The 14,196-nt window shown below is 41.0% G+C and overlaps 1 protein-coding gene and 1 non-coding gene across 2 annotated transcripts in view; both read left to right on the top strand.

Annotated features, from left to right (window-relative positions):
* Window positions 1-14,196, top strand: part of NCAPD2 (non-SMC condensin I complex subunit D2) — a 40,486-nt gene that overhangs the window by 11,849 nt on the left and 14,441 nt on the right. The window contains exons 3-14 of the mRNA XM_004387264.2: window positions 4,943-5,018; window positions 5,293-5,351; window positions 5,840-6,021; window positions 6,331-6,473; window positions 8,261-8,388; window positions 8,461-8,584; window positions 8,765-8,912; window positions 12,025-12,222; window positions 12,568-12,702; window positions 12,944-13,031; window positions 13,136-13,316; window positions 13,499-13,548. Coding sequence (XP_004387321.1) covers window positions 4,943-5,018; window positions 5,293-5,351; window positions 5,840-6,021; window positions 6,331-6,473; window positions 8,261-8,388; window positions 8,461-8,584; window positions 8,765-8,912; window positions 12,025-12,222; window positions 12,568-12,702; window positions 12,944-13,031; window positions 13,136-13,316; window positions 13,499-13,548 — 1,512 coding nt within the window. The remainder of the gene's footprint in view (window positions 1-4,942; window positions 5,019-5,292; window positions 5,352-5,839; window positions 6,022-6,330; window positions 6,474-8,260; window positions 8,389-8,460; window positions 8,585-8,764; window positions 8,913-12,024; window positions 12,223-12,567; window positions 12,703-12,943; window positions 13,032-13,135; window positions 13,317-13,498; window positions 13,549-14,196) is intronic.
* Window positions 5,434-5,762, top strand: LOC111822615 (small nucleolar RNA U85). The gene has a single exon (XR_002825756.1). It is a non-coding gene; the product is annotated as a small nucleolar RNA U85 (small nucleolar RNA).

A 14,196-nucleotide genomic window follows, 5' to 3' on the forward strand; every position in this document is an offset into this window, starting at 1 on the left:
TACTGCTGTTTAATGAGAAACTATTTGTTCTGTAAACCTTCACCTGAAGTACAATTTAAACAAAAAAAAAGAGTAAAAAAAAATTGTATAAAGGCTTTATAATAAGGTTGCGGAAATGATTATTGTAATAATAAATTTTAAAAAGCAGAACAGAAAAGTTGAATATGTGATGTCAACTCAACAACGGAAAACCTATGATTGTAGACTGAAAAAAAAATTTACCAAATTTTAATAACACTTGTTCTTTCTCTTTTCCATATTCCTTTACAAAAATATTTCTGTTCTGAGGTTCTGTTATTACTCCCAATTTACAGAAGAGGAAACTGAGGCTTAGTAAGCTAAGTAACTTGGCCTACAGCCAGTAAACCAGTTGCTGTTGAGTCGATTCTGACTCATGGCATCCCCATGTGTGTCAGATTAGAACTGTGCTTCTAGGGTTTTCAGTGGCTGCTTTTTCAGAAGCAGATTGCCAGGCCTTTATTCTGAGGCACCTCTGGGTAGACAGAAACCTCCAACCTTTGGGTTAGCAGCCAAGTGCCTTAACTGCTTGTACCACCTAGGGTCTTAAGCCAGAATGTAAACCTAAAGCAGTATGACTAGTGGGTAGTGCTTTAGGGAAGTAAAGAATGATGTGGACTGGATGGAGAGACTCATTGGATATAATAAAAATAGGTAATTAGTAATCTTTGAGAGAATAGTTTTTAGACTGGTAAATCTCAGAAACTAGATTTGAATAAATTGAGAGATTAGACAAAATTTAAAAAGGGTATGATAGCAAGGTCAAATGAAAGGCATTAGGGGTTGTGTTGATTTGTTTATTTGTTTTAAAAAAGAAGGAAGTCCTGATCATGTTGGCTAGATAAGAACAGTCCCTGGAGAGGATAAAACGAAAGACGTTAGGTAAGAGAGAAGTCTTGGTGGTAGTGGGACAGGTTAGCTTTAGAAGAGAAAACTTTTTCTCTTGAGGCTGAAGCAAAGAATGGGAAGATGTTGGCAGAATGATTTGCTGGTGGGGAGGCAGGATTATGTGAGGGTCTCATTCTTTTTGGTAAAGTAGAAAGCTATCATCTTAATGAAAAAGAGGCAAAATTAAGAAAATAAAAATATAAAGAACAAGGAGAACATCTAGAATAGTTGCTATGAGTAGAATGCTAGAGAGTCAGTAGGAAATGGAGGAAAAAAGCTTGTTAAAAACCACAGTGGACCAGGTTGTAGTTGGACAACATAGCTCTGTAATGAGACAGTAATATAGGAGTACATACAAGAGTCTGCCTTTACTTTCTAGGCAAACGAGTTTGGGCTTGCAGAAAAGAATTTGGGAATTCTTTCCCTCCACAGCCACAGAGAGGGATAGATGTACAACTTGGTTCAAAAATTATCTAGCCCCTACACTGCTTTGGAACTCTTGTAGCTTGTAAGACTTAATTAAACTCTTTTATCTTAAAGTTTGTATATAAAAGCAGTACAGTCTTATAGTGAAAAGAGCACTGAGTTTAGAGGTCAAAAGATCCTACCATTTTCGCATTTTTTCAAAATGTAGATAGTAACAAATGAACCTACCTGTATTACAATATGATAGAACCATTCTAAAGGGACTAAAGAAGAAAAGAACTAATCTAAGTAACTTTGAAAAACTGGTTTGACTATATACTGTATACAAAAGAACTTTACACATATATTGTAAGCTAGTTAGTAAATTTGTTTTTCTTAGGGCTGTGGGTTAGCAATTTTGAAACTGCTTTGTGTGTATACTCCAAACTCGTTGCCGTAGAATTGATTCCAATTCATAGAGACCATATAGGACAGAGGAGAACTACCCCACAGAGTTTCCAAGGAGCACCTGGTGAATTCGAACTGCCAACCTTTTGGTTAGCAGGTGTAGCTCTTAACCATTATGCCACCAGGGTTTCCATGTGTATACTAGGATTAAGCAAATAATATCTAAATATGTTGCAGATAATGAGAGCTAGGTTTTTCGCTATCTGAGAAAGGAGTTACAAATAAGAAATTGGTGGGGGGGTGTCATAATGAATCCTGGGGTTTGGATCAGAATTGGAGGTATCAGCATGAACTCATGTTTTTAATGTATATACAGAGAGATAGAAATAGATATATAGGGGTGTGTGTCTGTTTATCCTACTTCTATCTACTGAGACGGCCTGAAAGCAATGATAACCCAATAGCAGTGAGCCTAACTAGTGCCTAGAGTTTGGTTTCTAAGTATTATTCTCCCATAAAAGAAACCAGGAATCTGTTGAGAATGGCTGATTCTAGGGCTGGGTCAGGGAAAGTATAAGATGAGCCTGGAACACCTTGTGTTGTCAGAAGGTAAGGAAGGACTCAAAAAGTAAAGGGAGCATGTCAGAAGGACACAGGCCAGATTGAAGGAGTTCCCAACGGTCGAATCTGGAACAATTTGAGCAACAAAATAAATAATAACAGTAATAGATTAAAACACACAAAAGCAATAATCTGATGCAAATAAATGAATAAATACAGGGAAAGGGACAGTTCATCCTTATAGGAGCATTCCCGTTACTAACTGTAGAACGAGTGATGGAAATAGAAAATCACCATTTGGTAAACACCACAGTAAAAATTGTGGGAGGCAAGAACCATTGATGGATGCTAAAATTAGTGGGCAAAAATGTTATGAGAAATGGGATATTTGCATAGTTTCAAAGCATCTCCTCACAAAATACTTATTAATTAATTAAAACTTATTAATTGTAAAATACTAACTTTACAGTGGAGAATCCTGGAAAACACAACCTTAACTAAGTGATCAAAGTTCCCATCACTAATAATAGGACACTGACAGACTGAGAAGAACCCAACCCCCATTCTGTGGTAATCTTGCCAAAATGGCATACCCTCAATCTAATCATGAGAAAACATTAGACAAGTCCAAATTGAGGGATATTCGACAAAATAACTGGCCAGTACTCTTCAAAAGTGTCAAGATCATGAAAGGCAAAGACTGGGGAACTGGCCCAGATTGGAGGAGACAGGACAATTAAACGCATTGTGGGATTCTGGATTGGATCCTGGAGCAGAAAAAGGACATAAGTAGGACACTTGGAAAAATTCAAATAATGTCTGTAGATTTGTTGCTGCTGTTGTTAGCTGCCCTCGAGTTGGCCCCCAACTCATGGTGACCTTGCGCGCAACAGAAGAAAACGCTGCCCAGTCCTGCGCCATCCCCATGATTGGTTGCAGATTGGACCGGTGTGATCCATAGGACTTTCATTAGCTGATTTTCAGAAGTAGATCACCAAGCCTTTCTTCCTAATCTGTTTTAGTCTGGAAGCTCAGCTGAAACTTGTTTAACATCTGTTATGTATTGAATTGTATCCCCCCAAAAATGTGTCAACTTGGCTAGGCTATGATTCCCAGTATTGTATAGTTGCCCTCCATTTTGTGATCTGATGTATTTATTCTAGGTGTTGTAAATCCTACTTCTATTATGTTAGTGAGACAGATTAGAGGCAGTTATGTTAATGAGGCAGGGCACACACAATCTACAGGATTAGGTTGCATCTTGAGTCAATCTCTTGAAATATAAAAGAGAAGCGAGCAGAGAGGAGAAGGACCTCCTACCACCAAGACAGAAGAGCCCAGAGTGGAGTGCATCCCTTGGACTTGGGTTCCCTGCACGGGAAGATTGATGCAAGGACCTTCATCTGGAGCCGACAGAGAGAGAGAAATCCTTCCCCTGGAGCTGGCACCCTGGATTTGGACTTCCAGCCTCCTAAACTGCGAGAGAATAAATTTCTCTTTGTTAAAACCATCCACTTGTGGTATTTCTGTTATAGCAGCACTAGATAACTATCATGGATTGAATTATGTCCCCCCAAAAAATGTGTGTATCAATTTGGCTAGGCCATGATTCCCAGTATTGTGTGATTGTCCTCCATTTTGTGATTGTAATTTTACGTTAAAGAGGATTAGGGTGGGATTGTAACAGCACCCTTACCCAGGTCACATCCCTGATCCAATGGAAAGGGAGTTTCCCTGGGGTGTGGACTGTACCACCTTTTATCTATCAAGAGATAAAAGGAAAAGAAGAAAACAAACAGTTGGCAACCTCATACCACCAAGAAAGCAGCACCAGGAGCAGAGCGCGTCCTTTGGACCTGGGGTCCCTGCGCCTAAGAAGCTCCTTGACCAGGGGAAGATTAATGAGAAGGACAGAGAGAGAGCCTTCCCCTAGAGCTGACGCCCTGAATTTGGACTTCTAGCCTACTAGACTGTGAGAAAATAAATTTCTCTTTGTTGAAGCCATCCACTTGTATTTCTGTTATAGCAGCACTAGATGACTAAGACAATAACTAAGACAGTATCATAGCAACATGCAAGCATCCACTGACAGGTGGTGGCTGTGCATGATGTGCATTGACTGGGAATTGAACCAGGGTCTCCCACATGGAAGGTGAGAATTCTGCCACTGAATTAGTTAATAGTATTTAATTAATGTTAATTTTTTGGTTTAGAATAGATCATTATACTATGGTTATATGTAAGCTGTTAACATTATCTAGGTGAAAGGTGTAAGAAGTCAGTACTATATCTCCAACTTTTTTGTAAATATAAAATAAAAAATTAAAAAAAAAAAGATCCTGGTTTTAGATTTACTACTAACTACTATAAGTCACATACACATAACCACTCTGAGACTTAATTTCTTTTCCCATGAAGTAGGCATAACAATGTCTGCTTTATCTAGCTCAGAGACATGATAAAGTTCAAGTGAGACTTTGTTAATTGTAAGACAGGACACAAATATAAGGTATCATTGTGTTTATAATAGGTGACATTGAAATAAACTGGCTGTCTTTGTGATTCTACCAATAAAACCAATTAACCTGATTTTCTGTCATGGATAAAATTTACCAAAAAGGGCTCTTCCCTCTGTATTGATCAGTTTCTTTCATCTTTATAGCATTTCAGGCTGCCTTCCGAGCCCAGGGGCCTCTGGCCATGCTGGAGCACTTTGATACTGTCTACAGCATTATACAGTAAGTAAAGTATCCAGCTGGTATTTTAAAAGGAACCCATGGTTCTTTGTCTTAATTTTGCATGTTAGTGCTGAAATTCCAAATTGTAGGTTCACTGATGAATGGTTCTTGGTGCTGATATCTCTATTGATGACCATTTATCCCAACTTGTCACCATATTTATTCAGTTAAGCAATTTCACATGTGTTTTTAAATATTAGATTGCTCGGGTTAGATCTGTTAGAATGGACTCTGCAGGTTCCTGTCTTACTCCTGCACTTTCTTTCCCTCGTAGTCACTTTCGAAGTATAGATCCTGGCCTCAAGGAAGATACTCTGGAATTCCTGATAAAAGGTGTTTATGGGTCCGGGGTAGGGGATGGAAGGTGGGTTTTGGTTGTTGTTCTTATTTGTTTACTATTTCCTATATTTTATTAGCCACATGATGATATCAAGGCTGTTGTGATTCAGTTGGTTTGGCTAAGTCCCGGGACCTTTGACCTTCTATTAAGGTCTGTAATCTTGGTGGATGATACAGAGTTGTGTGCTTTCGCTGTAAGGGCAGACCAACAGGAAGTTTGTCCTACTTTTGAACTACCACTGTAACAGGGGTGATTATCCAGTTGCCAGAAAGAAACCGTGGTAGCTGGAGTGAGAGAGTAGGGACAGGGTATGTTCAGGGTACCTGGGTCAGAGGTCCTAAAGGACTTAGCTTGTATTGTGACCACTGAGAGATGAGACACAGATCTTTGGTAATCTGATGGCTGCAAATGCTGAATGTTTTAAGGTTGGAGTATATGGGGAAAGTGAGTGAAACTGACTCCCAGATTCTGCCCCTCACAGTGGTATCCCGCCATTCCCAAGAACTTCCAGCTATCTTGGATGATGCAGCTTTGAGTGTGTCAGATAGAAGCGCCCACCTAAATGCCCTCAAAATGAACTGCTATGCTCTGATCCGCCTTTTGGAAGCCTTCGAGACCATGACCAGCCAGACAAACCTCACGGACCTGGACCTTGGTGGGAAGGTAATTTGGAATTCCTGGCTAACTTGATTTGGGATGTGGTAGGGTAAGGGAATTGATGAGATAGAAGGGAATCCAAGGATCTGAGAATCCTGTGTCCTCATTTCAGGTTTATGAGGAAATACTCAAAACCATCACAGCATATCCTTCCCTGATAAGCAGCTCTTCTGTATTTTGGAACTTGTAGTGCCTCTTCTGTATTACCTTCTATCTTGTCTTGATCCTGGATAGTTTGGGCACTCAAAGACCAGTGGATCTTTACCCTCTGTGTTTCCTTATTGTTTTCATAAATGTGTACATGATCCTTTCCAGGGTAAGAAAGCCCGGGCCAAGGCAGCCCATGGCTTTGACTGGGAAGAAGAGAGGCAACCAGTTCTTCAGCTTTTAACACAGCTGCTGCAGCTGGACATTCGTCACCTTTGGAACCACTCAATAATTGAAGAGGAATTTGTCAGGTGAGTAATTAAAATGGCTACAGATAATACTGAGCTGTGAAGAGTGAGGGTTCTGTTGCTAGATAGGCCCTTTAAATACTTCATTTCATGCCTCAGCTCTATCTGTAACACATACATGTACAGCCATATCATGGAGTTGTTAGAAAGTAGTTAATGGAATTTGAGAAACTGCTGTGAATTTATCATCTCTAATGCCTGTTTATCCATTAATAAAACATATTTACTGAGAATCTCCTAGGTTCATGGCAGGCATCATTATAGGCACTGGAAATAGTAGTTTCTGCCCTCTTGGAGTTTATACAATAGGAAGGAACGCGATTTTTAAAATAGGTAAAATATATAGTATATTTTATGGTTTATTACTCTGGAGAAAAATAAAGTAGGGGGGTGGGAAGATGGAGGATTACAGTTTTAAATCAGCTGTTCTAGCAAAAGACTTCTTTGAGACAGTGACATTTGAGCAAAGACTGAGAAGAGATGAATGAGAGCTATGAGAATGTTTGGAGGAAGAACATTCCAGGAAAAGTAACAAATGAGTGCAAAGACCCCTGAGGAGGGAGAGTGTCCAGTGTGTACAAGTAATGGCAGTGAAGCTAGAGAAACAGCAGCTGAACAAGGGCAAGAGAGATGGGCTATGAGCTCAGGGGAATAGTGGGAAGCCAAACTGCCAAGCCTGTAGGCCTCCATGATGACTTTGGCATTTTCTTAGAGATGAGGCGGCTGGAGGGTTCTGAGCAGAGCAGTGAGGTGTTCTGACTTGCCCTTTAGTGAGGTCATCGCAGCTGATGTGTTGAAACAGACTGTGGTGGGAAAGGGGAGAAGCTGGTGGCCAGTTAGGAGGCTATTGAAGTAACTCAGGCAAAAGATGGTGGCTTACACCAAGGAGTAGCAGTGGAGATGGGGAAAAGTGGTTGGATTCCATCCTTGTTTTCTTAGGTACAGCTTAGGGGATTTACTGGCCGGTTGGATGTGAGGTATGAGGGAAAGTGGATAACTGAGAGGGACTGAGAGTGGGATCTGTGAGGATGACTCTTCCAGAGTTTTGGCCTGAGCATCTGGAAGAATGGAGTTGCTAGTAACCGAGATATAGGGGAGGCTGTGGGGAAAGATCAGAAGTTCTGTTTTGGAAATACAAAGTTTGAGGTGCTTATTAGACACCTAAGTAGAGATGGCAATTTTGGCTGTTGCATGTACAAATCTGGAGGTCAGGAGAGTGGTCTGGGCTAGAGATTACACATTTGGGAATACAGTGGTATTTATATAAATGATATTTAAAGCCATGAAACAGAACGAGATCACGAAATTAGTACGTGTAGCTAGAACAGAGCAGAAATCCGAGGACTATACCCTAGGGCACTCCAGCATTCATGGGATGGAGGAGCCAGCCAAAGAAACTGAGAAGGGAATCTGACATCCTGGAAGCCATTTAAGCGTATATTTCAAGGAGAAAGGAGTGACCAACTGTGTCTAAATGCAGCTGAAAGTTTAAATGAGGACTGGATGGACCATTATATTTAGCAGTGAGAAGTAACTGGTGACTTTGTCCTATCTTTTATTATGTATTTAGGTACTGTGTGACCATCATAACTAGTTGAAAGTTGGTAATCCTGGAAGGAGTACCTATCTGGGGTCAGCTCAACAAAACAACTTGGTATAGAAGATGGTAGATAGAATGAAAAAAACTAGAAGACCCTGTTAGGGCAATAGGGATAAAATATGAATGAGGCAGGACCCTGATAGGATTCAGTCTAGACAGCTGATGCCATCATCTCGCTCTCTTCCTGCAGTTTGGTTACTGGTTGCTGCTACCGCCTCCTGGAGAACCCTACCATTAGTCACCAGAAGAACCGCCCCACCCGGGAAGCCATAACACATCTGCTGGGTGTGGCCCTGACACGCTACAACCATATGCTCAGTAAGTTATCCCTTTGCTCTGCACCACCCTTCTCATGTTGCCTGTAATTTCTTATGGTCAGTACTTCCACAGGTGCCGCTGTGAAGATTATCCAGATGCTGCAGCACTTTGAACACCTGGCATCTGTACTGGTGACAGCTGTGAGTCTTTGGGCAACGGATTATGGAATGAAGAGCATAGTGGGAGAGATTGTTAGGTGATTCTTCTCACTTAGAGTTTCTAATTCTTATATCCTTGGGGAGAAGATAAAGATTGCAAAGATAGTCTCTGTATAACGTTAGATCTCTTCAGATATTAGACACCAGTCTTACTTCCCCTTACTGGGAACTGAGTAACTGAGTTATCTTGCTATGGCTGTGTTTTCTTCCCTGTGTAGGGAGATTGGACAGAAGTGTCCCCAGGAGCTGAGTCGGGACCCTTCAGGGGCAAAGGGCTTTGCAGCTTTCCTGACAGAACTAGCAGAACGTGTCCCAGCTATCCTGATGTCCAACATGTGTGTTTTGCTAGATCACCTGGATGGAGAGGTAGGTGATCCCCTGGGGACCTCTGAGGCTTTTCTGGTAAGTTTAAAGTCCATTGTTGACAGGCTGTTTCTTTTTTGTTTGTTTGTTTGTTTATTTTATTGTGCTTTAGGTGAAAGTTTACAGCTCAAGTTTGTTTCTCATACACACATTGTTATGTGACCCTAGTTGCTATCCCTATAACGTGACAGCACATTCCTCCTTTCCTCCCTGGATTTCCTGTGTCCATTCAGCCAGCTCCTGTCCCTTTCTGCCTTCTCGTCTCGCCTCTGGACAGGAGCTGCCCATTTAGTCTTGTGTATCTTCTTGAAATAAGAAGCACACTCTTCATGAGTATCATTTTATTTCTTATAGTCCAGTCTGTTCTTTGAAGAGTTGGCTTCGGGAATGGTTTTAGTTCTGGGTTAACAGAGAGTCCGGGGGCCATGTCTTCTGGGGTTCCTCTAGTCTCAGTCAGAACATTAAGTCTGGTCTTTTTACTAGAATTTGAGTTCTGCACCCCACTTTTCTATTGCACCTCATCAGGGACTCTGTTGTTTTCCCTGTCAGGGCAGTCACTGGTGGTAGCCAGGCACCTTCTAGTTCTTCTGGTCTCAGGCTGATGGAGTCTCCAGTTTATGTGGTGCTTTTTGTCTCTTGGGCTAATATTTTCCTTGTGTCTTTAGTGTTCTTCATTCATCTTTACTCCAGGTGGGTTGGGACCAATTGATGCATCTTAGATGGCCACTTGCTAGCTTTTAAGACCCCAGACGCCACTCACCAAAGTGGGACGCAGAACAGTTTCTTAATAAACCTTATTATGCTAATTGACCTAGATATCCCCCGAAATGATGCTCCCCAGACCCCTGCCCCTGCTATACTGTCCCTCAAAGTGATTGTGTTCAGGAAACCTCTTAGCTTTTGGTTTAGTCCAGTTTTGCTGACTTTTCCCTGTATTGTGTATTGTCCTTCCCTTCACCTAAGATAATTCTTGTCTGCTATCTAGTTAGTGAATTCCCCTCTCCCTCCCTCCCCATATGTTTAAACCTTTCCTTGAGTTCTTATAGTAGTGGTCTCACACAATATTAGTCCATTTGCGGTTGACTAATTTCACTCAGCATAATGCTTTCCAGATTCATCCATGTTATGAGATGTTTTGCAGATTCATCATTGTTCTTTATCATTGCGTAGTATTCCATTGTGTGAATATACCGTAATTTGTTTATCCATTCATCTGTTGATAGGCATCTAGGTTGTTTCCATCTTATTGCTATTGTGAACAGTGCTGCAGTGAACATGGGTGCGCATGTATCTATTTGTGTGACAGCTCTTATTTCTCTAGGATATATTCCAAGAAGTGGGATTGCTGGATCATATGGTGCTTCTGTTTCCAGTTTTTTAAGGAAGTGCCAAATCAATTTCCAAAGTGGTTGTACCGTTTTACTTTCCCACCATCAGCGTATAAGTCTTCCAGTCTCTCCACAACCTCTCCAACATTTATTATTTTGTGTTTTTTGGGATAAATGCTAGCCTTGTTGGGGTGAGACGGTATCTTATTGTAGTTTTGATCTGCATTTCTCTAATGGCTAATGATCGTGAGCATTTCTTCATGTATCTGTTAGGCTGTTTCTTAACAGACAAAGAAGATAGCTTTCCACATGAAATCAACATGTCTAAGCTTATCAATGTGGCAGTTCCTTCCTGTAGAGAAGCAGATCAAGTTTATTAAATAAGGAGCCTTTATTACTTCTATTTCATGATCACATTGGTTTTATCCAAGTCTGTAGGGGAATATGACAGTTCCTTCTCTGCTATAAGTATAGTGACAGTGACAGCTTTGATTCTGAGTTCCATCCATTCCCTCAGGAAGAGGCCTCTTGCTACCATCTGATTCACCTTGCTTTCTCCAAACAATGAGCTTTCTCAAATCAGCTCGTATCATCTCTGCATTCTCTGTTATTCTTGGATGCTAACCTGGCTCCTTCCCAGGCTGATGCTGGGCACTCCTAGATGAACATCAAGGACAAAGACAGTTGTCTTAGTCATCTAGTGCTGCTATAACAGAAACACCACAAGTGGATGGCTTTAACAAAGAGAAATTTATTCTCTCACAGTCTAGTAGGCTACAAGTCCAAATTCAAGGTGTCAGCTCCAAGGGAAGGCTTTCTTTGTCGGCTGTGGAGGAAGATCCATGTCATCAATCCTCCCTTGGTCTAGGAGCTTCTCAGCACAGGAACCTCAGATCCAAAGGACATGTTCTGCTTCCAGTACTGCTTTCTTGGTGGTATGAGGTTCCCCAATCTCTGCTTGCTTCCCTTTCCTTTTATCTCTTATAAGATAAAAGGGGGTGCAGGCCACACCCCAGGGAAAGTCCCTTTACATTGGATCAAGGATGTGACCTCAGGGTGTTATAATCCCACCCTAATCCTCTTTAATGTAAAATTACAATCACAAAATGGAGGACAACCACACAATACTGGGAATCATGTCCCAGCCAAATTGATACACACATTTTGAGGGAGACATAATTCATGACAACAGTCTACTCGTTCATTGATTTATTTTAACTTCTTGTTCAAGACCCTGTTGTCTGGCTCTTGGCCTGGCAAAAACCCCTTACTCTGTTTACCACCATATTCTGTAATGGACTTGTTTGGCCCCCTAGGGCTAAATTTTGCTTTTCTGTATCTCATTCTCTGTTAGTATGATGTGGGAAGGGGATTGGGAGGGAAAGGCGATGTTTATTATTAAAGATCAAAGACTTTGAGACCTCAGATGAAAGATAATAATTAATGCTTTTTAAATGTGTATTGGTAGATGGATGTGATTTCATATTCAGCTGCCACCATGGTTACCTGGGTGAGCCTTGCAGGGAAAATTGTTTTTAGCTTTTGTTTGTTTTGTCCCTACATTCTCCTCTGAGCAAACCAGGACTCTCTGCAATTCCACTTTTCCCTATAACCCCAGAGGTGAATACCTAGGCAATTGACCAGAAAAGTCATAGCTAAGTATAAGCAAGATTAACTTGACTAAAAGCCTTCCCCTCTTTGTACCTGGAAAAGCATGAGAGATTAGGGAAAGGAGAGTTAGTGTTAGAGTGGAGAGCCTGGTGCCAGCTTTACTTTCTCTCTCTTAGAATTACATGATGCGCAATGCTGTGCTTGCGGCCATGGCAGAGATGGTACTGCAGGTTCTCAATAGTGATCAGCTGGAGGAAACAGCCCGAGACACCAGAGACCAGTTCTTGGACACCTTGCAAGCCCATGGCCATGATGTCAACTCTTTTGTGCGGAGCCGTGTTTTGCAGCTCTTCACCCGAATCGTCCAGCAGAAGGTGAGCAACCTTCTACAGCGTAAAGGTAGATGGTACCCACACAAACCAAAGAAAGAAGAAACCAATATTTGAAGATAAATATCTGTTCAAAGAATAGTTCAGCATTCGAATCTTTACTATCAGTAACAAAGGTCTTCCTCTACCAAGGACAAGGATTCCTGGCTCCATTTAAGGACAATAATCTATCTTACCCACTACAAAGAATACTCCTTAACTGTTTTAAATCTCATAGGAAAGTTTCTTTAGAATGAATGGGTAGCTTAATTAAGAGTAGACTTCAAATCACCTTGAGCAGAATGGATTATGTGGGATGTGAACTGATCCTTGTCTTCCTGCTACACATAGGCTCTCCCCCTGACCCGTTTCCAGACAGTGGTGGCTTTAGCAGTGGGACGTCTGGCAGACAAATCGGTGCTAGTGTGTAAAAATGCCATCCAGCTGCTGGCCAGTTTTCTAGCCAATAATCCCTTCTCCTGCAAGGTAAGTAGAGTTGATCTATCCAAAAGAGAAGGAAAGCAATAGAAACGGGGATGAAATTACCATATTTTCATGCAAATAAGACGTGCAATATATTTTTTTTTTTACCAACTGCACAACCCCCTTTCACAATATTACACGTGTCATGTGCGTGCATGTGTGCGTGTTATTTACATGGGTGTGTTATTTGTGAAAAATACGGTTATGTGACTTAGTGACCCTGGTATTCATTTTACCTTGGTAGCTTAGTGATACTGACCTTGCTGGACCACTGCAGAAGGAGACCCAGAAATTACAAGAGATGAGGGCCCAGAGGCAAGCTGCAGTTGCTTGTGAGTAATTAGTTACTGCCAAGGAGCCCTCACCCCTGACAGCCTCCTCCCTACAGTCAGTACACGCCAAGGAAAGGGACTCTAAACGAGACTCTCCCATTCAGCCGCAGTGCTAGACCCAGAGGAGGAGTGGGAAGCCATGCTGCCAGAGTTGACATGTACCCTGCAGCAGCTTCTAAAGCTTCCCCAGGAAGAAGAGGAGATTTCTGAGGAAATTACTAATACGGAAACTGCTGAAGAGGTGAAACGACGGATCCATCAGCTGCTTGCCAAAGCTAGTTACAAGTATGTGAAAAAATGAGGTACTTTCTAGTGACCAAAAAATCTTCAGCAATAGATGCTAGGTTACTTCTTAATATCTAGGTTATTTCTTAATATCTGTCTAGTCTAAGTTGATAACTTCTTATGGTTTCTCACCACAACCTTTTGGGTAGTTGGTGTTATCAGATTGTCTTCCCATTTTGCAGATACGAGAACAGGCTAAGGTTAGATGACTTGGCCGTCACACAGCTAATAAGTAGCAGATCTTGGCTTGAGTCTTCTGATTACAAATGCAGAGTTGTTTTGCTTCCACTCGTAAGTTCAAACATATGTCAGAACAAACTTTTAAAAATACTTTTTTTTTAAAAATAGAAATCTACTCTTTAAAACTTAGACAATACCTTCACAGGGTAAAAAATTTAAAATTACAAAAGAACATGCCATGAAAAATCCCCCTTCCAAACCCGTTTCCCAGCCACCTAGTTTCCCTTCTCACAGGGAAGCAATGTTGCTAGTTTATTGATCATCCCTCTAGAGATAACTTAGAGAAATACAGTCAAGTTTATGTTCTGTTTTCCCCCTTTTGGCACACGTGATAGAATTCTATACCTATTGATCTACTACCTTGCTTTATTTCACGTAACTATCTTGGTGATGTTTTCATATTTGTATGCTAATGGTTATCCCATTATTTTTTATGGCTATATAGAATTCTATTGTATGTGTGCCATAAGTTAATTAACCAGTTCCTTATTGAAAGTTTATATTTTGCAAACTTCTTTTAGCAAAGTTTTTAAACAGATGTTTGGAGTAGATTTGTGATTTTAAAAGTTTTAAAAGCCTTGTTTGAGTTCTTTTAAGATAGCAGTAAAGCCTTATCACTTCAGATGTAAGAATAGAAGAA

Source organism: Trichechus manatus, unplaced genomic scaffold (genome assembly GCF_000243295.1).
Source record: "Trichechus manatus latirostris isolate Lorelei unplaced genomic scaffold, TriManLat1.0 scaffold00182, whole genome shotgun sequence".
NCBI lineage: Eukaryota > Metazoa > Chordata > Mammalia > Sirenia > Trichechidae > Trichechus > Trichechus manatus.